The following is a 25,428-nucleotide window of genomic DNA, read 5'->3' on the forward strand; positions in this document are numbered from 1 at the left end:
TTATCTCACCCCAATTTGTAATTACTTTAATGAAAACTATGTATAATTACTTGTATATATTGATGAGTCTGCCAAGTATAGGTAGGGGGAATAAAAAATGGCGCCTGTTTCAAAACCTTAAACAAACATTGATTTTTCATTCGGAGGTCTATATCTTAAAACTACCAACAACACTAGAAAATCTAAGAGAACATTATTTAAAGAAGAGTAAATTTGCTGAAATATTAGCCCTAAAAGAACGTCCAATAGTTCTCAAGATATAGCTTTTTAAAAAGCAACATTTCTTAAAAATCTACTGAAAGATTAGTAGTTAGTTGATTTATTTTGAGAAATCTCAGGAACTATGTGACGTACAGATGTCTATTAGCACTCAAATTAAAGCTAGTTTAATGGACTATAAAGAAGTTTATAACCTTTACCTTCGTAGGAATAGTAGTTTTCATGATATTTGCTAAAATAAATTGATTTATAGTTGTTCAGACAATAAATTTGATTTATGAAAAACTTTATTTCCGAAACCATTGGAAGTACTTATGTCTGTCAGCGCTCATATTAAAGCTAGTTAAATTTAATTCAAAATAGTTAATTATGTTTATCTTTGTAGGAGTAGTAGTTTTTATGATATTTGACAAAATAAACTCACAAAATGTTAATTTCTAGTTGTTCGTATAAAATTTTGGATATTTGAAAAAATATATCTCTAGATCCATAAGACACACATGTGCCTGCCAACACTCAAAATAAATTAAATTTAACTTACTATAAAGTAGTTTATGACACTTATCTTCGTAGGGGTAGTAGTTTTTATTATATTCACATATGAATATAAATTTGCCAAATGAAAATTTGTCCGAACAACTATAAATCAATTTATTTTAGCAAATTTCATGTAAACTATTACTCCTACGAAGATAAACACCATAAACTACTTTATAGCTCATTAAACTAGCTTTAATTTGAATACTAATAGACATCTGTACATCGAATGATTTTTGAGATTTTTCAAAATAAATTCACTAACTACTGATCTTTTAGTACGTCCCATACCTCGAAAACTATTTAACGTAAAGAACTCTATTCGGGTTCATATTTTAGCAAATTTACTCTTCTTTAAATGGCGTTCTCTTAGGCTTTCTTGCGTTGTTCCTACTTTTTAAGATATAGAGCTCCGAATGAAAAATTAGTTTTTTTTATCACTTTGGAACAACCGCAATGTTTTATTCCCCCTACCTATACTTGAAAGACTCATCAATTTTGACTAGTAATTATACATAGTTTTCATTAAAGTAATTAGAAACTGGTGTGAGATAACTGCCTTTTTCTCCTCTTGGGCTGTACTAGGACGAGATGGTTCCTTCTCACTTTAGACGGCATCTCCTCCCAAGTCAGTAAGTTTGTCGGTATCTTTTTCATATATTTTTTTCCAACCCTCTCACATATTTCTTCTCTCTTTTTCCTTCCTTATTCACTCTTTTCCAGACATTCTACGTTTATTTTAATTTATTAATTTTTTTTACTCATCTATATCTTGCTTTTTGTATCTTTCATCCATTGAAACATATATTCCATTTGTTTATAAGAAGAAAATGTTCTTAATTTTTTCACCTGTTGTATCCTATATATCATTTTCTTTTACACTTATTATTATGTTGATTTAAATTTTTTTTCATTATTTTTAAACATTCCTTACAAATGTTATTACGTTAGTTCAATTAATCATAATTTATATTTTCTTCTGCACCTTTCGTTTTGTTTATTTCTTTAATTACCTGAACACTGTCTGTTTTTTAATATGTTTTTTTTTATCATTTATTTTGTATCATTCCTTCTTATTTTATCTTCTATTAGTATCAACTACTATCCACTTAATTTATTGTTGTGTATATTTCCAAGTTTTTAATTTTATATTCTTCTGAATTAAGGTTTTTTGTTTTCCAGCCTTGATGGAGGCCTCAGAAATTCAGTTCGAAACGTAGCCACAAATTAATGAGTTTTATTTATTTGTGTCTTTGCTGACTGCACCCCCCGACTTGTTTCAGCTTTTGTTCTCAAAATATACTCCTTCTTATTACTACATATCCATACTCTCCCGCATGTTTCTAATCTTGCTTCCCAAAGTTCTCCTAATTATCTCTCATGCCATCGGATGGCCTCGGTGCTATCCAACCTGGAAATGACATTGAACTGCTGCCAATAGCTAATACCTTCAGAAGTCATTGTCATATCATATTAATTAGAAAGCACATTTATTTATTGTAGTTTAATACAGTAATAAATCTCAATCAATTTTTTAAAATACATGTATTTAAATAGAATAAATTTAGAGCTGTTTAGTTTTAGGCCATCAAATAAATTTTAAAAACCTTCCTTATGAATGCCTTGCGTGATCTGAACGTAGCATGATATAACAAACTGCCTCATTGCCTACCTTACCAATGTGGCTTCACCCTTTTCCAGGTCATGTATAAAAAAAAAATTTCCTTGTTTTTTTTTCTTGGCTTTTTCCTTATTTTTTAATTCATAGATAGTTTAGGTATAACTCATTTATATTTTAACTTTTCTATGTATTTTTCACTGAATAACACATAGTTAACAGTAATATGATAAAAGACAGTAGAAATCATATATATTAAATTAATCCACATGAAAGACTTTTTTGAAAGAATTTGGTAAATGTGATCCTAATACTTTTATATTTTTTATTTTATTAAGGAACTATATCGTATTTTCCTTGCTTTAAGGGAGCGACTAAAATACCCCTTTCTTTCTGAATACAAATGTAAATATAAATTCTTACTTATTATTATTATTTTTTTTTTAAGCACGTAACTCCCCTTACAATAATTCTAGAAGATAATTATCTATATCTCTGGGTCAAGCAAAAACAGTTAAATATGTATTAAAGCCATATTGTTAAAAAATGGAAAACTTGTTTTTTTTTTCCTTTTATTTGATCAGTACCTCATACAATAAATTTAAATAAAAAATTGTGACGATATTGGACTGCTACATTCATGTAAAATAATTTATGAACATTAAGATAAATTAATAAAGAAAAATTAATAACTAATCCTTTGTTTAATAATTCAGTATTTGCCAAAATATTTCAATTTACTTTTGATTCAATCAGAAATTCTAGTTGTTTTGTATATTTTTTCTGATATAAACTATGATAATTATCAGTAATTTATTGAAAATTTATTTTTATTATTTTTTATTTTTTCTATGATCCTTGATTTCTACCTAAATAAATAAATTCTTAATTTCTTTGTTTTTTTATTTGCTAGGACTCCCTCTGTATGTCCCTTTCATACTTTCCTCCAAAAACAAAATTCACAAACTTACTAGTTACTACAAACATTTTTTTTTTTTTTTGTGGACATAAGAAGAAATAATAGAGGAGAGATACTTGCATGGTATACCTTGTTTTTCATCCACGTAAGGGTTCCTTTTACCTTTTACCTTATCAGATACCATCTTTTACAATATTTGAAGCACTCGATCGTAAAACATGGAATCTGACATTTAGTGTGATTTAATTTGTTTGTTACGGTGTAAACGTGTTTTAACGTGACAAAGCTTCACCTCCGCTACATATACCGTCAACTAACAAGCAAGACCCGTGTGATAATCCTGTTAAGACAGTTTATACTGTCATGACAGATCTAATGGGTGTAAAAAATGGTAACAGTAGCAGATACCATGTTCACCTTAGTACAAAGTTGTATTATAAGGAATATAATGAAACATTTGTAAGTTTATTCCAAATTATGCAATGAGTAAATGTTCATAGTGAAAAAATAAAAGTTAAAATCTACTTTTCTTAAGTAGATTGAGGCTCTAAAACTTGATAAGCACAGAAGATACTATGTTTTATTTTAAAACAGATCAAGAAGTACAGATATATTTTCTCATATTTTTTGGAGTAATTTGTTTCCGATTTGTTTGCACTCATACACGAAGCCATAGATCAGGTCTTCAGCATTGCTATCCCCAAATGAGCTCTTGTCGGAACTATTACTAACATTTAAAATATTAGATTTAATTTCTTATGTTGATCCTGTCGAACAGATCCGCTACCTTGGACTACATCTGGACAAACGACTAACCTGGAATCCTCACACAAAACTGAAAAGACAGGAAACTGCAGGTCGATTTTTACCATTACAGCACTTACTGGACAAACGGTCTAAACTTCCAATCCTGGACATACGGAGTTGAACTTTGGGGCTCCACTAAATCTTCGAATTCCTCTCGTATCCAATCATTGCAATCCAAAATCCTTAATGCTCCTTACTTTGTCACAAATAAAATCATACATAAAGACCTTAATGTTCCATATGTAACCGATCTAGCCCGAACCAGATATCATTCCTTCCATTCCAAACTCCCTAACCACCCAAAACCCACTAGTTTCAAACCTTGCTTCCTCTTCCATTCCTGATAATTCTCCGAGGTGCCTGAAAAGAAGAAGCCACAAGACCTACTAATGTAAAACGTTATTAGAGTGCTACCAATGGGTACTTTCTCTACACGCCTGTAACACTCCATTTTAACTGCGATCAAATTTACTAAATGTATTATAATGTACAGTTGTAAATAGCAATAAATAAATGTAAAAAAACAAATTCTTATCATTGAGAAACATACCGTATCGGGCGGCCATTTTCAGATATCGTCAGATATCATGTTTTACTACCAATCAGTTATCACTTACCATAACTTAATACAAATATAAAGTTAAAAAAAAGAAAGAAATTTTTAACACATTCTTTTAAAAACCAACGAAATCTGCTTTAAGAAATCAGGTATTACCAAAAACTTTAATTCACAAAAAATGTTAGATACCATGTTTTATGAGTCTCATTTTTTTTCTCAACCATATAGTTCCGATATGGACCAGGAAAAAATACCTAAATATTTTCATTCCATAAAATTACTTAAACACTTGTTCAAAAAAATATATTGTTTTTTCATTACAACCTACATGTCTAGCATCCTATTGTTGGGTTTAATAGTGCAAAAGTGGGAGTGGGGCAACAAAACGATTGCTTCCTCTATCTCATCATTAACTATCGAACAGTATCTCCTCTTATCGATTAATCATCAATACGTTTTTCTTCCTCTACTGGGGCCTCTCCGAATACTGTCCCAAAGTTAACCTACCAGTTGAAAAGTAACCTAAATCTGCGGTAAAATATTTGGAATACTAAAAAAAAAATAAAGAATAATAATAATTTCTATGTTATGCAACTATCAGAACTAAGCAGTGGTATGTAAAACATTAACTTGTCAATTCATCAATCCATTTAATAATATGTTAATCACTCAACATGTAAATTAAATTTTACTTAAAATGTTTATTAATTCATGAATAATTGCTAACATATCTTTACTTTTATGTAACTTGATAATAACAAAAACCAATAATCCATTAATTTTTCGTTGACGTTACATGTGAAAATTTGAATCTCGGACTATTTATTTTATCTGTATGTTTATTTCTGTTAATTTATTTTAATTTTTGTTCAATTAATTTTTATTTAAAAAGAGAAAATTCAAGAATAATAGTGAAACTAATCTTTTCCTGGGGTTTCAAGTAAAAGTGTTCAAGATATGTTTTAGCGAAGAGGTTTTTTTCTATTTACTTGTCTAAAATACCGCTCCAACATTAACAAAATTGCAAAATTATCTAAATTTAACTAATAATTATTAATAATTTCACAATTTTTTATCACAGGTCGATAACAAAAAATGTTACTTGATCGCATTCCTTTCCAATTCTATAAATATGGTTTTATTTGGTATTTAGTTTTATAAATTAATTTGTGTTTCTTGTCTAGTCTCAATATACCGACTTTACCCAAGAAAATATTTCTTTTTTATATATAAAAAGTTAGGACTTATTTATTATTTATATTTGGTTTCATCGTGACATAAAGACTGTTTATAATTAATTATAAACAATTAATAAGCAAACAGAATCATGTGCAATTTTTGTTGTTTTTGGGGGGGGGGGTGGAGGGGAATTTTTGCCATTTTACTCCTCATAATTTTTTTTACAGACATAATGCTATGGTTACAAATATATCTAAATTTGTGCCGAATTTTTTTTAAACATTTAAAAGTATATATATTTTAAAACGTGCTCATGGCTACAAGTTGTTAATTTAATTTATGTTCGTTTCGCTTAGTAAAGATCAAATGATAATTTAAATTAGCTTTGTATGTTTTAATGTTACCTTCATTAAAGTCAATCCAAGCCAATCTTATGTAATATTCTTTGCTTAGTGACCTGAAAATTCAATTAATAAATAAGAATTTTAATGAACAATTGTTAATTAATTAATTATAATTTGTAATTATGTTTTTAAAAAATACGTACTGACCTATCTGATGGACTACGCCTTCCTCTGAACGCCGTGCCAGACTGACTCCCCTCCAACTGTCGGCTGGTTAGGACATGCCCAAGATACTTTGTTGTCACTACTAAGCTAGCCCCTTTGTTGATGATCACGCTTAATTATTAAATTTTGATAATTATTAATATAATCCATGAATACTCTTTTTAAGAATGTTTTATCCTTCTTTTTAATGTTGTCACCATAGATGCTTGCGTTGGGAATTTCCCCAACTATTTCCTGTTTCAAAACAGGTTTTGTATCCACTTTTTCTTACCTTCTTTCTTTCACCTTCATTAGTGTTGTATCCAACACATCTGTTAAAAAAAAAAATTGGTTTTATTTTGAAATGGACGTAATTTTCAATAAAAGTGAAAATTTTATTCTGGACCAATATTAAATAGGTTCCACTAGGCCGCAGGCAGGTCATGGGAAAATATTACCAGAAGTGTAGAATAACACTATTTTATCTCGTATGTAAGATATATATATATATATATACAGATTTTATTATGCAAAACATAGAAAAGTATTTATAATGTAGTAATATGGTGACAGCTAAGTTATTTTTTTAAAAAGACTGATATTTTCTTTTTTTTTATTCCGGCGCATAATTCATTATTTGATATTGATGACTGCTTTAAATTTTAAATCTTATGTTTGTTCTTGTTTTTTTTTTGAGAAGAATACTGAGGAGTAAAATGTTCGACAAAAGAAAATCTAATGCTTTTGAAACCATTTAATGAAGAAATAGGAAGTTATTTTAGGTATGGAGAACGAACTTTACCCACTGAAGTACGTATGCTTAGTTGCGTACTAATGCCCCATTTCTACAGTTAAAATTTTCTGTATTGGTAGTGTTATCACGATAGTGCCAAAATGTAGCAGTATTCTTGTCTGCACACTGACAGAAAAATGGTTGATGTAGAATTGGTTGCAGCAATTGTTTTAAAAATAATGAAAATTAAATGGCGTAAATTTTTTTTAAAAGTTATTTAATCTAAATTAAAAAAAATTCTATTATTAATCGTATTTGAATTTAATTATAAGATCGATATTCTCAATGAACGTTAGATATCGAGTGACGTGTCACGTGATTGTTACCCTAATGTAAGGTTATGTGTTGTTATTGTGTGCTTACTTTGAATTTATAGAAATGATTTCAAATATTTGTCGGCTTTCTAAGCATGACGTTGAGATATGGAAGTACGAAGACCATTGGGGTGAATTACCAAGAAAGACTGTCAATTCTTTACCTCCTGAAGTTTGCAAGACTGTAATAATGGGTGCTGTGAAGCAGGAGAAACCTAAGGATTATTTTCCAGATTTATTTTCTCCAATGGAAGAAGAAGATGGCTTGAAGCTTCCACCAGATGCTTGTCCTATAAATGAAGTTATTAGACACACAATTAGATTAAATTTATACTGCAAAAGACTTCAAAGATTCATAAAATTGTTGGTTTCTCGAAAAGCTGAGTTCCGTGCACCTATTCTTCAAGAAGTGAGAAAGATACCAGAAATAATTACTCGGAGGAAGGAGAAACCTCAAAGGTTTTATCGATTTAATCTTGGTCAGGGCATGCCGATGCCTTCTCTTGACCAAGAATTAGTTCATAAAATGTTGGAGAAATCTGTAATTGTTATCTTAGCTCAAGTCGGTTATGACAGGACAAGAAAAGCGGCACTTGATATTCTTGTTGATGTAGTTAAAGAAATGCTTATCAAAATTTGTTTATTTTGTCATGCTTTTGCCCAAAAAGACCTGAATAAGGGTCAGGTTTCTTACAGTGATGTTCTTGAAAAATCATTGAGGACAGTCGGGTTTGATGGCATTCAAAGTGTGAAAGATTATTATAGGAAAAAAATTTTAATCAAACGTGACAGGGCCCTTGCCAGAGCAAGGAGATTGCTGGCATTTTATGAGAAGTTGTTAGTGAAATATAAGTTGAACACGGCTGGTGATAATATTCCAGAGATTCATTTTCCAGCTGGAGGCAAACAAAATTCTGAAGTTTTACATGCCATTTTGCAACCTGGATATAAAATGTTGCAAACATTAGATCAAGAAGTACAGCAAAATAATGGTGGAGGACCCAAGCACCAGTGAATTGATTAACTGAAAATACTTTTTTTAAGATCCTTAAGTTCCTTCCTAATTTGTGGTTTTGAAAGTGTTTATTTATCTATTAATTCTATCGAAAAAGACATACTCATAGAATTTTTATTGTAAAATATGCATTAAATTCATAGTTAATTATTCCCCTCTATGACCTGTTTTGCATGCCTTTAATTATATTATTTTTAAAATTATTAAATGGCTTTATGCTTAATGATTTATTCTATATAATGTATGAACAAAACAAACCCTTTGATTAATAATCATATAAAATTTATAAAAACTATTTATATTATATTAATACAGTAAACCAATATATTATATAAAGCATGAATCATTCATGTTAATTCTTCGTTTAAAAATCACTAAATTTAAAATAATGAAAAATGAAATAAATTTATCTCGTACTAACTTTCTGTTCAGAAAAAAAAAATCAAGAAAGATATACTCTTTCAGACTGCAAAGTTTCGTATATTTATTTTGAAAAATATTTGATAGCCTTAATATATTTATATGGAGACAGAATTTGTTTATCGACTATTTCAGTATTGTTGCTTTTGATCTTTTAATGGACATTTTATGATTTGGTCATTAATCTTTATTAAAAATAAGTTGTTTTTTTTCTTATTGTGGAAAACTTTTTATTGAAAAACAAAACTATTTTTATAGTTTTACTTAACCATAATTAGTGAAAATAAACAATAATTGAAGTTGGGCCATTACTGAAATTATAAAAACTAAATGAACTGAAAATGTAATTGGTTCTTTGTCCAATGAGTAAATTTAAGTAAATATTTTTATGAAAGAGATAAAATATTAACTTGAACACACTACTGAATATGCTTAATTTTAATTAACTGCTAGTTGTTTATTAAATTAATTTTGTGAATTCACTTTTTTTTCTCTACTTAATCCATAACCATAGTAATATTAGAAAATACAGACATAACTTTGTTGTAAAATTCCAATGAATTAATGCCCTATATGAAAACTTTTCTTAGATGGTTGACTAGAAGATTTTCTACATCTCTAATTTTCGAATTCGTTGAAGGGACTTATTCTTTCTTGGACTTAAATTATTCCTCTATATTTCAAATGACCTTAGATGGTTTTATAATAAAATATTTTGCATTAGATCTTTCCCCCTCAGTTGTTTATATATATTTCTATCAGTTATTTTACAATTAGAGACACTAGAGTTACTTAAAATGGTATTTGATTATTGTTCAACTCTATTACCAGTTTTTTGTTTTTATTATTAAACATGTTTTACATTAATCCTTGATATATTGTATTTGATCCCTGACTGTATACTTTAAATATGTTAGTTGATTATTAGTCAAGTTTTAATTACAATATCCCATCAAATTTCTTGTTTTATATATTTACCAATATTTTGAGCCAATTTCACTTCAATTTTGTGCCAATAATATGTTTTTAAACAATTAACCTAGACCTATTCTTGCCATCAACCTTGATTCAATGTCATATTTTACTCAACTATTTCGTGAAATATCTTTAACTCTTATCCGTCACTAGCTTTTTATACCTGATTCTCACTAGGTTGTTGTTGGTTCTGGTTAATATGAAAATAAATTTCAGTATTGTAAGAATAACATTTTTGTTAGCAATTATTGATTTTACACATAATATAAATAATTATTCTATAATAATTATTTGATAGTACAAGTAACATTAGTGAAGTAACTGACTCATCAACTATCACATATATACACCTTTACAATCAACTATCGTACAGTTTTCGTTATTGCCGCTAAAGTGTTAGCCACCACCATGTTGTAAATATTTGATAGTTATAGTCATAATAGCATTAATTGTCAGGACAGTTTTACACAGTAATGTCATACTGGGGCTGGCTCGATCGTTCATAGTACAGGTAATGTCAGTGAAGCAACTGTCACGTTAATTATCACATGCATACATACGCCTTGACAGTGAACTATCATACACTTTCTATTATTGCAGGAAAAGTGTTAGCTACTACCATGGTGCAACTGTTTGATAGTTAAAGTCATGACAGCATCTGTGATAGTAATGTTGCACTGGGTCTGGTGTGATCGTTAATAGTACAAGTGAATTCAGTGGACTAGCAGTAGCATTACCTACCGTTTAACTCACATGTATACACCTTGACAGTGAACTGTCACAACATATCAATTGTAATGATGATAGGCAGGAAAACATTGTTCCTATATATTTGCCCAAAAACTTAAAATTATATCAGCCCCAGCCTCAACAATAATCCATCCCGAACCTGTATAAGGATTCCACCCATGACCCCATAAACAGATTTTCCCAAGAACTTGAAATTGTAATGAGTTTTGCTTTGTCATCTCCCACATGACCTACGACTGCAGTTACAAAGTTCTGTTGTCAAGTGATAAGTGACTTACGACTGATACGGGTTAAAATAGTTTAATGATTGAGTTTTATAGTAATATTTAGGGGGTCAGTCTTTCTATCATTATTCATTTTTCATGCATGACATGCCACTTAGCTCCAAAACCTATCAACAATCAGGATAATGTTTTAGACTATGTAAGCCTTGTGGGATAAATCAGTTGAGACAATGTGGAGAGAAGATATGCAGGAAATATTACTTATTCAATTGGAAATCTTATATTTATAAGCTTACTCAGCAAAAAGAGCATGATTTTGAGCAATCCCTTGTAAATAATCAACCACAGTTCTATTCAAAAATACTCATATTGTTTAGCTGGATGGAGTACCATCTTGCTAGGAAATGAAATTACTAGACTATATTTGAAGTAAAGGGAAGAGATAAGTTCTTAAAAATTTGAGACAGCTTTATCCTATGAGGGTGCAGCTCTAGAAGCAACTATTTGAAACATGAAAATACATTCTTTGTTATGGTATGTGACTGAAAGGTAACGCAAAAATCAAATACTTGTTTATGTTATCAGCGAAAAAAAAATACTTATTTTTAATTATTGATTAGCTTTTTGTCTCACCCTCTCTATTTTTTTATAGATTATAATTATAAAACTACATGCTTGGAAATATTAAAATACACAGATCATCAAATGAACTGTTTGCTAACAAGTTTCAAAAGTGTCTACTAACAGGTAATGAAACGTGTGAGATTATATTACACAACAGTCCATTATAAGTTAAAATAAATTTTAAAACCAGTAAATATCAATTTCATTAATTTTTTCTGTAAATACTTATAAAACACTAATTTTTCAACCACTAACATGAGCAAAATATAGATAAAAAACTTAATTTATAGAAATGGTGTATTTTATAACTGAAGTTCTTATGAAACCTGAATCATAAATATATGGCTTATATTCTAATAATATGTATATTCAATGATAAGTACTTTCCAAACTTTTTTTATTGATATAATTCAAATATTTCCCTTTTCTTTATATAAAAAAATATGTTTTAGAGGCTTCCATCTTCAGAGTTTATTCTTTACAATTTTAACAATGCAACGATAATAATAGTACATTTACAGGTGCAAATAAAAAAAAAAAAAGAATAATAAATATAATTACTCACTGTGACAAAAATAGTAGAATTAACAGTTGGTTCCCTTTTATTTAAGAAATAGTTTTTAAAAAAGTGACAGAGTAAAATAATATGTTTAAAAGACAGGGAATGAAGTAGAATATTTGATAGTGTGTTGCAGAAGGTGATTTTTATATAATATGAATTTATCAATTAATGATAATTTAAAAATAAATGTGTAGTTATGTTTGTTATATATTGCTGTATTATTAAAATTTTAGATAATAAACTCTGAAAACAGAGGAGGTATCTGAGTTTATATTAATATAAAGTTTTAAGGAAAATACTTACTAATCACTGAAGATTTATATTATTAAATTAAGCTTTCCTGGGAAAGAATTTTAGTATATAACATGGCTTATATTCTATTTTTGTGATTATATTTACACTATATATCTTTTAAGATTTTATTTTAATTAAATTATAAATTTATTTTGTACTTTTCTTATTAATACAATAAACTGTAGAAACATGTTACATTTATGAAATGATTAATTCAATTAGACATGTGCATATATGTACATGTTCATTTACATCATATTCAATTTACAAAAAACCTATAATTTTTACAAAACAAGTATCAAAGATTCTTCTTAACCTTCCAGTGAACTCTGCTTCGATTCTATTTGTTAAATATTCTGTCTAAAAGTTTGAGTACCTTTCATTCTCGGTAATTGGAACAATGAGTAGAAACAACTCCCTGTTTATGTAAAATGATTTTGCAGATATAGAATATGCATTCATTAAAAGTTTCTTTTTCATACAGAGTAAATGTAAAATATAAAAATATTTTTTATGACCATAATGATAGTTAACTAATCTCAGAAATTATTTTATTTGATACAGATAATATTAAAACTAGAATTTGTTTTTATGTTGAAACATTCTAGAAGATTCAGAAATTTCAGAAACTGGACACATTGTTAATTTATCCTATGATGAGAAGTAAATTACCGACAATATAAATATAAATTTTGAAGTTAGTATTAGAAAAATATTCTGAAGAATAAAACTTGACCCACTTGTACATTTCCAGGGTGTTTGGTGTTAGTCAGATTCCCTGACTTTTCCCTACTTTAAATATAATTCTATTCCACCTCCTCTCTTAAGTAAGGAAGAAAAAAAAATGTAAAATGAAGAAAAACATTTCTCAACACAATATTCAAAACTATTTATTAATAGATAGAGTATTAGTTACTAAATTTATCTATTCGAATTTTATTTGAAATTTGATTTTGTATAAAATTATTTCATTTACTTTAATTTTAAATATTTTAAAATAATATAGACAGTCCCCGTTTACTTCATTAACCACCAATGTAATGTATCAGTGCTCTTGTTGTGTTAAAGCTGATTTAAAGTTACATACCTCAAAAAAAAAAATATATTTTTTATAGAACAAAGCTGTTAAATATTCAATTCAAATAAAAGAAAACATGTTTCATAGTCCAATACAACCATGAATTTAAATGTGTATTAATCATTGCGGCTTTCCCTGTAACACTCACTTCTGATATGAGTCAGAAAAAAAAATTTCAATGAACCTCTTTTTTTTTTTATTTCTTCTGTCATTACAAGTGATATAAGGTGTTTTAAAAAGGAAAATGAGTGATAAAAGTGTTCCACCAGGTTGGGAAAACGAAATTACCCATAAAAATTATATAATTTTGATAAATATTAACATTTTATATATATTGCAAACTCCAATGAAAATTATGCCAATAATTTCGACTAAATCTTTATTTTACCCTATTTTACTGATAGGCGTAATATTGATACTGTATACATCGTATTTATTGTTTTAATTGTGCTATTTCTTAATTGACTTTTAAATATATTTACCTCATCTATACTTGAACCATACTAAATGTTTGTATAAAAACTATTCCACAAAATATTTATTGTTTATGAGAATTCATCATAAATTGATCAGATAAGTTTTTAAGAATAAACATGAAATTTAATTGAAATTAGTTTATATTTACTATAGCCTATAAAAAGCAAAATTCAAAGTCATGAAAAATAATGGCCTGGAATCTCTTAGAATCTTGCAAGTCTCAATGGATACATCTCACATTCTGTGAACTGGAAGGTTAAATTACAAATTTCAAAATCATTTAGAATACATTTTGCAATATTTTTCTCTTAAAATATTTTCTTTTCATTTTTTTATAAATCCTTTTCCAAAATAATTTATCACAGTAGCCAATTTTATTGATTTGATCAAATATTCATTCATAATTCTCTGTATTCATGTCGTTTAATCCAAGATCTTCATTTTGGTCATATGATCTTTCATAATGAGTAATCTTGAGTCTTGGATCAGGATCGGGTGCAGTAAGACTCTGAAACATTAAATCAATTTTATAAAGACTGGAAGAAGAGAGGAAAGCAATTCCACTTCACTCATATTACCGTAGATACAATATATATATATATATATATGAGTTAGTTATAAATGTTTTTAGGATAGCCAATTCTCTTAATATAAAATTTAAATACACACATATATATCATTGGGTTTGAAATAAAAGTTACCAAGAGTATTTCTTAGCCTACCTGTGCCTGAACAAAATTTATACTTCAGAACTGACACAATTGTGAAATTATTTATAATTACATATTCATTATTTTTAATTTCATAATTTTGCTAATATTAGAACATAGATTTGGTTAGGTACATGAAAGTAGCTAAGAAACTTATCTTCACAAAAATAGCTCTTGACCACTTTTACTCGCAGCCCGATGATATGTTTAAAGACATAGTTTTCTTTACTATTATATAAAGCTAAAGGGTTTATTTAAATGTGCTAGTCTCAAAAACTTACAATCTAATTTGAAAAATTCCTTTCATGTTAGTTAGACCCTTGATTGAGGAATATTTTAGGCTATATAGCATTACGCTACAATGGGGATGGATAGAGTAGTGACTATTTAATAAAAAGGTTCAGTAGGTATGTGGGCGTAATCTTTCCATGAAAATTCCTATAAACTTTAAATTTTCAAAGGGGGTTCATTTCCTAGTAGATAGAAATAGATGGGACATTTCCTTTTGTCCTGGATAAGAATTTAATATTGAGGAAGGCTTTAGGTTATATAGCATCATGCTACAACCCATAGGAATAGAGAAATAACTGTACAATTAAAAGTTTCTGTAGGTACAAGACTATAATTGGTCCTTTAATACTGTATATGTGCAATAAGATTTAGGTCGATTAAAATAAACAGACTGTTTTATCTCAGACAGTTTAAACATGCTTTTTGTTAAACAAGTTTATGTTTAATTATTAATCGTTTAGATTTCTTACATTACTTTAGATTTACTCATCAGATCAGATGTATAAGTAATGCACTAACTTATCATGCCTATGAAACAGGTACGTATATTCCAACTTTATTACAGCTAGTCAATGATGAAAAGATAGCAACAATGTAATTTGATACTAATAAAATTAATTAATTAGTAAACCTTTATTTTTACTTAATATATCATAGAACATAATGAAAAAAATTTTTTTTTTTTTTTCGGTTGGCACTATAGACCTTTTAGATCTTTGGGCGCCCGAACCAGGGTACTGCTTTCCAGTTTGCTTTATGCAGCTCTTACTGCCATTCATTGTTGTGTAGAAGCGCCCTGATGGATTACTCTGAGCCAAATGTTCAGCCCATCTTGATCTCCTTGCCTTCCTACCATGAGACATCGACTGGCCATTCTCTGCAAGCAGTTCACTGTAAGTTCTTCTGCTTCATGTGTTAAGGCTCTTATCCCATATCGCTCCTGTAATTGTATGAAGGACTTTCCGTTCAATTTTTTTGATCCTGCTTTCTAGGGTACCTGTTAGAGCCCATGTCTCGCAGCCATATATGAGAGCTGGTTTTATCATGGCATTGTACACCCTTAGTTCTAGATTTTTAGACATTTTTTGGGATTTTAGTAAATGAAAAATATATATAAACTAAATATGAAAAAAAAAAAACTACTAACTTAAAACTTCCTGTAAATGAAAATACTGAATCTACAAATGTTTATATAAGCTGATAGTTTCAGAATTGCATTGTGGTTTAAAATATTCCAGTTAGGAAATATATTCTGAAACCAAAAATGGCAATGTCACAAAAGTTTAAATTAAAACCGCAATAAAAACAGTATAGAATAAACTTGGTGTTATCAACTAGAATAATGACAGTAATTATTCTTCACTTGAAAGTTATTTTGCTTGGTTATCCACACCTCAATGAAGCTTTCTATTTATTTTATATTTCCTCCCTATTGTAAGATTGGTATTGAGGCATTTTTTTTTTAATTTAATTTATTCATTTCTGATTATATGATTAGAGTCAACTAACAATTTTACACTGGTCCTTTTACAACAAAACCACCGCATAAGACTGAGTAATATTTAAGACAATGCGATACTAACCTGTACAAAAGAATTGCCTGCTGGGTCATCCAGAACCAATGTAACAGCTTCCTCAGTTGCTAAGACTTTGTCTAACCTTTTAGCTAGGGTAGATAGTGCTTCAGCAACCTCAGCTTGTAAAGTGTCTCTAGTTAGTACACTACGCTCTAAACCAGTTTTCAAGTCTGTCAAAAGTCCTTCCACAGTTGTGAACTTTCCGCCAACAACAAATGGTCCAGCTTCCAACTCCAGTTCGGGAACCAAAACAGAGCATGTTTCTGACTGCACAAAAATAATAAGTGAGATTATGAAGTTTTAAAACCAAAGTCATAGTGCTGGTTGATTTTTCTTAAGACATTAGGGTAAAGGTATCATCAGTAGTTAACACAAGTTATGTTTAATTAACAGTTAAGTTAAGTAAAAATAAAAGTTAAGTTTAAGACAAAAATTAATTTACTATTAGTAAATTAATTATATTACATAATTATAATATGCAGCATGCATATATTATATGCATGCTGAATACACCTTGATAATTAGGTAGTTTTGATGTAAGAATCATGTTAGCATTAGAACCATACCATAAGAAAATATAAACAGAATCTATAAAACTTCTCTCTCCAACCATTAGACTTAAAAATTTCTGTTTTATTTTGTTTCTGTGTAAGAATGAAAAAAAAAAATCTAAAAATGAAAAAAAAGCTAACTAATAAAAAAAAAAGGGGTGCAGAACCGCAACAGTGCTATAACATTTCAATGTGAAATAAGCAGAATACCTGTTAGACGGCATTGATTTAACATTGAGATCACTTAACATCATTATCCTGGGGCATAAGATATACGACTCCAATGGGAGTCTTGGGTCGACGAAAGAAAAATAAAACATCATTAATCTTTGATAATTGTACATTCCATTATACAATTACTAAAACAATAAATGTTATTGAGTATATCCATAAACCGAATTGAGAATCTCAAGAAAAAGGTGAAGGTCTTACACGTCTTTTATAGATTTACAAGAAAATAAAGAGATGTCTTTTAATTATTTCAGGATAAGTGTTAAACCATTCGATGTGGAATAGCTTTTTCATTCCTGTATTGTGATAATTTTATTTTTTTAAATCTCACGTTTCTGGATTTCTTTTGTATGTGTTATTTAATTTTAAGAATTTCATCATTCCAATAATTTTTTTTCTTCAATTAATGGTTATATTTCAATGCTACCCATTGTTTTATAAATTATTGAACTGGAATGAATTGTTAAATTGAATCATCGTATTAAATTTTAGTTAACATAAAATAACATTAAGATGGTCCATATTTACTGTAAAACATTTGCAACAACAATACCTCATGAAACAGCACAGGTTCCAGGTTCCTTTCAGTCGATCAGGAAGTGCTAAGAAAAATGGACATATGGCATTGTATGTAAAATGTATCACTCCATTCAAACCTAAGCCAACGAGATTGCAATTGTGATGCCACAGAGTCCCATATTTAAAAACCCATATGTGAGCATTGGGCCTTAATCTATTTACTTTTAGGATAAGTACATAAAATCACCTTTAGGAGGTCACGAGAAAAGTCTTCTCTAGATGAAACAGTGACTTCAATTTTCACACCCCGTGGTTCCATTCCAGCACCAGATTTGATTTCATTTGTTCGATAGCCGCAACTATCACAATTCGTAGCCATTATAACCACCTCTTTAAAGTAAGGGATTTCTAAAAAAATTATGAAGTTATTTATTTTATAAAATAAGTTATTGATAAAGTAATGTCTTAATTATAACAACTAATTGATGGTGATTATTACAAATAAATAATAATGATTTATAAATGAACTTACTGGTCAACTTCATATTGGTAGTGGTTGGAGTTCCACAAATTGGACAATTGGTAGGAAATCTGAGTACTTCAGCCTCTAAGTCCAGAGGCTCCTCAGACTCACCGAGTGGTGGAAGAAGAGACTCATCTTTTCCTTCTGGCTCTCCTATTTCTTCTTTCGTGTATATACCTAGGATATGGTCTTCAGATTTACTCCGATCGAAGTGAACTACGTGACAATTAGGGTCTGGTTTTGGAGCTTTAGGATTTTCCACACAAGAATGCCCACTTATATCTTCAATTATCTATAAAAAATATATATATTATTTCATTAATGATAAACCTTAAAAGAACAAAGTAAAAAAACCAAAATCAATGAATTATATGTATACCAAAACAAAAGGGCGTGTTAGGGTTTTTAACAAAAATAGTTTGTCAACAAAATCCTTAATTTTGTCTGCAGTTTCTGGATCTGATGGTTTTCGTACTTCATAATCTCGAATTAAACCTCCTATAGCTCTGTTTATAATTCCTTCAACAGTAGTCACCTCTAAAATTGAGAGGTAGATTTTTAAATAATAAAACATTTTAAAATATCAATAAATTATGTTGATAGAAAACAAATAGGAAGTAGTACACAAGAATTATAACGAGGTAAGCGGTTTAAAAATTGATTGAATCCAAATAATGCAATCTTTCCGAATATAAAATGCTTGAAGTAAGATGTGTAATCCCCTAAAAATTAAAAACAACAAAATATTTTTACCAGCTAAATTATATAATTACTTTTTTATAATTAACAAGTAGATGCCTTAGCCAAACTTTGAGCAGTAGTGAAAAATTAACTTGTATTAAAGAGCAAAGGAATGAACTAATTTTTAGATAAAAATTGTCAATGGAAATGACAAATTTATTAATTATATAATAGAGAAAAAAAGGAAGGCAAAATGAGTACCATTAAATCCATAATTCAAAGTTGCGTATATATTTGATAATACATACCTCCTTTTTGTGATTGTGAAGGAACTTCAAAATCCAAAATAGGTAATTTTATTGAAGTATAGTCTGATTTTACAACTTGGCGATTAAAATCTTCAGGAGCTTCCACACTTAAGGTAATACGAACTCCTTTTTCTTCAACTTTTCCTGCAGATTGTATTTCATTGTTTCTATACCCGCATTCCAAACACTCGAATGACATAAGCACAACTTGTTTATAAAAAGGAATTTTAGTGAGCAGTATTCTTGTGATACCCTGAAACATGTATTAAGAACTTATTCAATAAAATTATTTAAATGGGTTTAATGACCATTTGATATAGTTTGTTTTTTTGCATCCATTGGTACATAGTGAGACTTGTAATCCATGAGTTTTACGTGAACAGGGATAATATGATTAATAAGACCAATATTTACTAGTGTCTGTAGAAAATAGATCTTTATTATTTTACTCTCCAATAGAAATAGAAGCCTAATGAAAAATAACTTGTCATAAAAATACGGGGTCACTTCCAATCAGCTTTTAATTAATATTCATATCAAAAATAGTTATTTTCATTAAATTATTAAGACATAATAACCTTTGTTAAAGTATGTTTACATGATACTAGTTCACTGGTACACTGACTTCGGTGCTGATGCAGCTCTTGTTCCATGTAGATACACGATAGTTAGTCCTTGCCAGTGGACTAGGACATCTTCAAACTTTTAATCCTATTAGTAAATACACAAGGCAAAATCTTTAAGAAATTATTAATAGAGGGGTGAAAACAAAGTTTATTGAATTGGATAGGATTTCAATCGTCAAGATTGTAAAAATAAGGATTTCTGTGGCGAGGCCATAAAACACCTTCAGTTAGTATTATGTGGACCAGAAGTAAATTATGTTAATGATAAAACAATAACAAGTTTAAAAACTGCTTATCACTACTCTGCTTTGATAGTGGAACATTTGACAAAAAAAAAAACTTTTTTGTATATTGTATTTAACGTATTACGAGTACCTTGTGACAGACCTACTTAGTTTATAATAATATGTTGAACAACCCCAGTAAAGAAAAACAGTCCTTGGGATAAATCTAATTAAAAATAAAATAAAAACAAAGCGTGTGTGCATGTGAAAGTATATATATAACAATTCAAAGATGTAATCAACATATTACATGTTATATTAATTCCTTCTTGCAATGGACCTATAGCTGAAGATCATAAAACTAAAATTTTGAAAAAAAAAAATCTTTGACATGACATTACAGCATACTGTTGGAACTGCCAACTAACATAGTGTTACTATACTTTTGGAACAGGCAAGGGCTGATAATGTAAAAAAACAAAATGTACATAAATCACATACAAATCTTAACTGTACAAATGATACTTTTATTACAGTAATTGTCTGATTATATTATGAACATTTACATGTTGAGGAGCCACATGTAATAAACTTACATTTTTCCCACAAGTTACACAAAGTGATTCAATCTGTGTGATGTCTTCATCAGGGTCCAAATCTGAGAAGAGCGATCTTTTAGCATGATTCGCCACTCCATTTGTTTCCATAATTTTTTCTTAATTGATAATAAATTTAAAAATTGTAAGATCTATAACCAGGAATGGTACCTTCTGGACAAGGATGTCACGATAACAACTTTTGATTAACTACATATTTTTATCTTGGTTATTTATTCTATGATTTTGCCTTATTTTAAGCGGAGTTAATAATGATGTGTAAATACAGAATTTGAAATAAATCATTCCTGGTTTGAGGAGTAATATTATTTGAAAATTTGTAAGGTGCTGCTCGCTGTTAGGAGGCGGTGAAAGTTGGGAACTAGAGTGAGAATGTCAATATGTCGGAGACTGTCCCGAGAGAAGGTTGTCTCCACTAGGTGTTGAGTGCTCGCGTATCGTGTGTGACAGGAACCCATGCCGTAGTATGCCTCCAACGTCATGTCAAGCAGCAACATCGTCGTTGAGTGGCTTCGTTCCCTTCATCTCGGCCAATATGCCGAATCCTTTCTCGACAACGGATACGACGACCTGGAAATATGTAAACAAGTAGGAGATCCCGATTTGGACGCTATTGGAGTATTCAATGCCAATCATAGGCAGAGATTGCTCCAGTCTGTCCGGACTCTCAGAGAAGAAGGGGCCGCTTCTGTCTATTTTACTCTGGAAGAATCGCAAGCGATCCAGGAAGAATGTAAGGGTGAAACTTCCTCAGCCAGGTCGTCGAGGAATTCGGACAAATCCCGGAGCCCATCTAGCGGTAGTGCACAAGAAGTACCACGGTACGTTGATGAATATGAAGAAGGAAAAGCGGAATTGGTTAGAATACCTAAAGTGCAGTTGAAGATGTTGATTCGGGAACGTTTGGCTCAAGATGGAATCAGGCTCAGTTCTCAACCATATTCTACTTCGGTAAGTTTATAACCTGCTGATCAGTTTCCTCCGCTTTGTTTTCTTCATATTTTATCATAATATTATTTAAAATTTACAAGTATGAATTCACTTCGGTTCGTTTGAGGATGTGTATTTATAATATTTGGGGTTTGTCATTTGGTGATAATGTATCTTTATGATAACCTCAGTTGGAATGATTACAGCCCTGTGTTCTGTCATATTTTAGATTTCACAATGAACTTTTCTTAATCTGTTAAAACTCTTAGCTTTAATTGAAAGATTTAAAGATTTCTCAATCATATTTTTAAATAAATATTTACTAATGAAATGGAGAGGGGTTCTATGTAATTATTGAGTTGCTAAGTGCTTTCAAGTTAATGCTACAGAACATAACTTTTGTTTACAATGAAATGAAACTTCTTTAGGCATAGATTAGACAAAACATGAAACCCTTTCACTTCTCGATATATAAAATATTTATAAATTAGCATAGAACATAAGAGGTATTTCCTTAAATTAAGGGAGATTTCTTTAACTATAATTCTGTTGCTAGCACCTGAAATAATTAAATTGTCGACAAATACTAAAAACTATGTTTTTTTTCTAACGCACTAGAGTCTCATGCATCTTTTGAAATCTTGATGGTACATGTTCAGTAACTATAACCATACAACCTATAATTTGATAATATGCTTTTTAATACCTTATCGAACGAGCTATTTACAACTTAGTAAAGTTATTTTTATACTAAAGTAAATAATTATTTATTTATATATGACATTTTTTAATGATTTAAAAGCTGTATTTATTCTATTTGGTCAGTAAATTTTACTATACAGTTTCTGATATTTTGGAGTAAGTATGAGCAATTAAATTTATTGATAATTGATATAAACAATAATTCATATCAGGAATTACTATGATTGATTTATTTAAAGTGTAAATATGATTTATCAAACTGGAATTTCAATGTGATATATATCTACTGTTATTTAAGTTGTGAATATGATTCTATCAATCAACTCCATGATTTATTTTAGTTCTTTCTTTTAATAAGAAATGTTCTGGTTATGATTTATAATAATTTGTACTGTTCATATTATCTTAAGCTTTAAATTATTTTGATGTTTAATATAGCTCTGCCGATTGTCAGAAATTTCTTTTGTTGTGTTGATTTCTTACATATTTTAGATTATTTTTCTTACAATAATTTTGGACCATTTTTGGATCAAGTGGTAAAATATAAAAATAAATTAATTTTTGATCTAAAAATATTAAGTTACTATCCTCTAATACATCAACTACTGAAACAATCGGCAAATTTTGATTCTAATAAAAAAAATGAATCAGTCCTGCAAACTTTTTATGGGACCGAGGAGGCATGGTGTTGGAGAAATGACTGCTTCTTAAAATATTCATGATAGTACTCTTTGTCACTACCAAGCTCCACCTACCTGGTTTAAACCCTAACAAATGTTAGTTACTTATCTGTGGACCAAGGAGACTTCTCTCAACCCATGAATTATGAAAAGAAGAATGTAATCACTAAGTCGAGGTTGATTTTCAAATTAAAAAAATATGATTGCTAGTAATCATTTTTGAGCTCTGTTAAGTTTATAATTGCTCTTATTCAACATTTCCCTGGAAAATAATATATAATAATTCATTTTTTGTTGATAATTAAGTGAATATTCTCTGTCTGTTAAAACTATTTAAATTTGTATGCTTAACCATTGGCTCATAACCTGTTGATAGTGATGACAAATAATGAATATTTTTAAAATGCATGAATTGTATTTATACCAATAACTCTGTTTTATTATTTTATATTTCATTTAATATTTGTTTTTTTTTCTTTTATCTTAATGTAATATATATATATATATATATTTTGTTATATAGAAATTTTGACAGAATGATTTACATTATGTTGCCCTGATGTTGAAATTTCTTTTCCCTAGACTACAAACTTAATGATATTGGTTTTCAGCCATAACTTAGTTTATCTATTCGTTTTTCTACCAAGGATTATATTGGTTCCATTGTAATGCACCTTTGGAAAGTTATTCCCTATTAGACTCCTTATTCTAGTAATTTTTTTTCTTTTTTTCCAGGTTCTATAGCTTCCTACTTTCTTGATACTCTCACTGTACAATTATTCTGACTTTACATTATTTTTAATTTTTATTGTCTAAATAGCGTGACTTATATTTTTATTTCCAGTCATCCCCTGCATTAAACCTTCATTGACGTTTTTAGTGTAAAAATGTTCACTTCCTGTAGGATGTAGATATTTTACTGAATATTTTAATTAATTACTGAACTCTTTTAATGTATACAAATTAATTACCCTTACAGAATTGAATGAAAATATGAAAGATAAGGGTTTAAAAAAATATATATTTAACTTAATAGTAAACTATTTATTAATTATTCAGGCTGTTCGTCTTTATCAGCCCTCATTTATGCTGCAGGACTCAAAAGTCTCGAAGATTCATTATTATTTATTTATTATTATAGCTGGGTCAAAGTCATCGTTATTTCTGATAAATAGATTAATAAATAAATTTTGAGTAAGTTTTTTACTTTAAATTTTTACTCCCCACTATCCTTAAATACATATATTACAAGATTCTTTCTTGAAATGAATCCGTCATTTATCAACAGTTTGAATCGGCCGTTTTACCAGAAAGTTTCAATCAGACGTTTACTATTTACAAAATCTAAAAATCTTAATAAAACTTACTCAAAAAATCGCGAATTATCTTTTAACCGTTCTTATTAAGTTTGGTCGGCCATACATGGATATATTTAGTTAATGGAATAAAAGATTAATTGAAATATATCATGATAGTTGGATGACTTGGATGTATTTTGGGGAAATTAGTCTTTTGTTCCTAAGATTATATTTTTTAAAAATGAGTCATATATTCATAGTTTGTATTTTAGATCGATCCGTGTCTTTTCGTGTTATTCATGCCGATTCGAACTTGACAACTTTTTTCGTATAACTGAAATTTCCAAGTATGTAGCAGCCATGTTTAACTATTTAAAGCAAGAATGATAGGTGTGTGTATTTTTCAGTGCATCCTCGATAATTTGTTCACAAATTAAGAATACGGATAACGGATAGCAAATCTCTTGTTTTACGTATTCCTTTCTTATTTTTCAACTAACTATATACATGAGAACAATTAAACCACAAAGCATTTTCTAAATAGATTAATTTTTAAAAAATCTTTAAACGTTTTACTTGTTTCATAAGGGCGTACTAATGGCAATATAAGTAGGCATTAGATTTATTGATGTCTCCGCAGATTGAGAAGTAATACACGACCAAATAGTTATAAAGAGTTTTGTAAACTATATTAGTATACTATACTACTATAGTAGTATAGTATAGTCTGCTACTGGTGTGGGAAATAACCGAGCAAGGAAGAGTTGAACCACAAAAATAGAGGCAAGGTGAACGAATGGACACTAAACCACACGGGACACAGGTTTCATCGGTCCTATATTTATTCTGATTTTAGAACATCTTGATAAAATTACCTCATTGTACAACCGTTGTTCTATTTTATATATCTTTGAAAGTTAGGTAAACAGTACTTAAATCTCATTTTAATGGCTTGTACCTCATCCTCCTACATTATGCATTGACCATATGTCTTTGAGCCACCCAAATCGGTCTTTTGCGACTGACAAAACATCCAAAATAAATCATA

At 29.1% G+C, this 25,428-nt stretch overlaps 4 protein-coding genes across 6 annotated transcripts in view; 2 read left to right on the forward strand and 2 right to left on the reverse strand.

Annotated features, from left to right (window-relative positions):
- LOC106688618 (polyamine-transporting ATPase 13A3) overlaps positions 1-6,430 on the reverse strand; it is a 137,213-nt gene extending 130,783 nt beyond the window's left edge. For both annotated transcript variants that reach the window (XM_067053119.1, XM_067053120.1), the window contains exons 1-2: positions 6,390-6,430; positions 6,243-6,295 (exon numbers count right to left, since the gene is read on the reverse strand). The gene's annotated coding sequence lies outside the window, so the exon portion shown is untranslated. The remainder of the gene's footprint in view (positions 1-6,242; positions 6,296-6,389) is intronic.
- Positions 6,431-7,492: 1,062 nt separating this feature from the next.
- On the forward strand, positions 7,493-8,591 carry LOC106686199 (uncharacterized). The gene has a single exon (XM_014429411.3). The coding sequence runs from the start codon at positions 7,558-7,560 to the stop codon at positions 8,506-8,508; it is 951 nt and encodes a 316-aa protein (XP_014284897.1). The 5' UTR covers positions 7,493-7,557; the 3' UTR covers positions 8,509-8,591.
- A 5,673-nt stretch (positions 8,592-14,264) lies between these two features.
- Zpr1 (zinc finger protein Zpr1) lies at positions 14,265-20,939 on the reverse strand. The gene is made up of 7 exons (XM_014432337.3): positions 20,750-20,939; positions 19,304-19,556; positions 18,694-18,851; positions 18,324-18,606; positions 18,039-18,199; positions 16,497-16,757; positions 14,265-14,420 (listed from the first exon to the last, which is right to left on the reverse strand). The coding sequence occupies exons 1-7, from the start codon at positions 20,858-20,860 to the stop codon at positions 14,307-14,309; spliced, it is 1,341 nt and encodes a 446-aa protein (XP_014287823.1). The 5' UTR covers positions 20,861-20,939; the 3' UTR covers positions 14,265-14,306.
- Positions 20,940-21,136: 197 nt separating this feature from the next.
- The window catches only part of SKIP (Shal K[+] channel interacting protein), a 181,875-nt gene continuing 177,583 nt past the window's right edge, over positions 21,137-25,428 (forward strand). For both annotated transcript variants that reach the window (XM_014432057.2, XM_014432138.2), the window contains exon 1: positions 21,137-21,721. In XM_014432057.2, coding sequence (XP_014287543.1) covers positions 21,251-21,721 — 471 coding nt within the window. In that variant the 5' untranslated portion in view covers positions 21,137-21,250. The remainder of the gene's footprint in view (positions 21,722-25,428) is intronic.

The sequence above is a fragment of the Halyomorpha halys genome, unplaced genomic scaffold, assembly GCF_000696795.3.
Source record: "Halyomorpha halys isolate HHAL.00 unplaced genomic scaffold, Hhal_1.1 Scaffold4.1, whole genome shotgun sequence".
Lineage (NCBI taxonomy): Eukaryota > Metazoa > Arthropoda > Insecta > Hemiptera > Pentatomidae > Halyomorpha > Halyomorpha halys.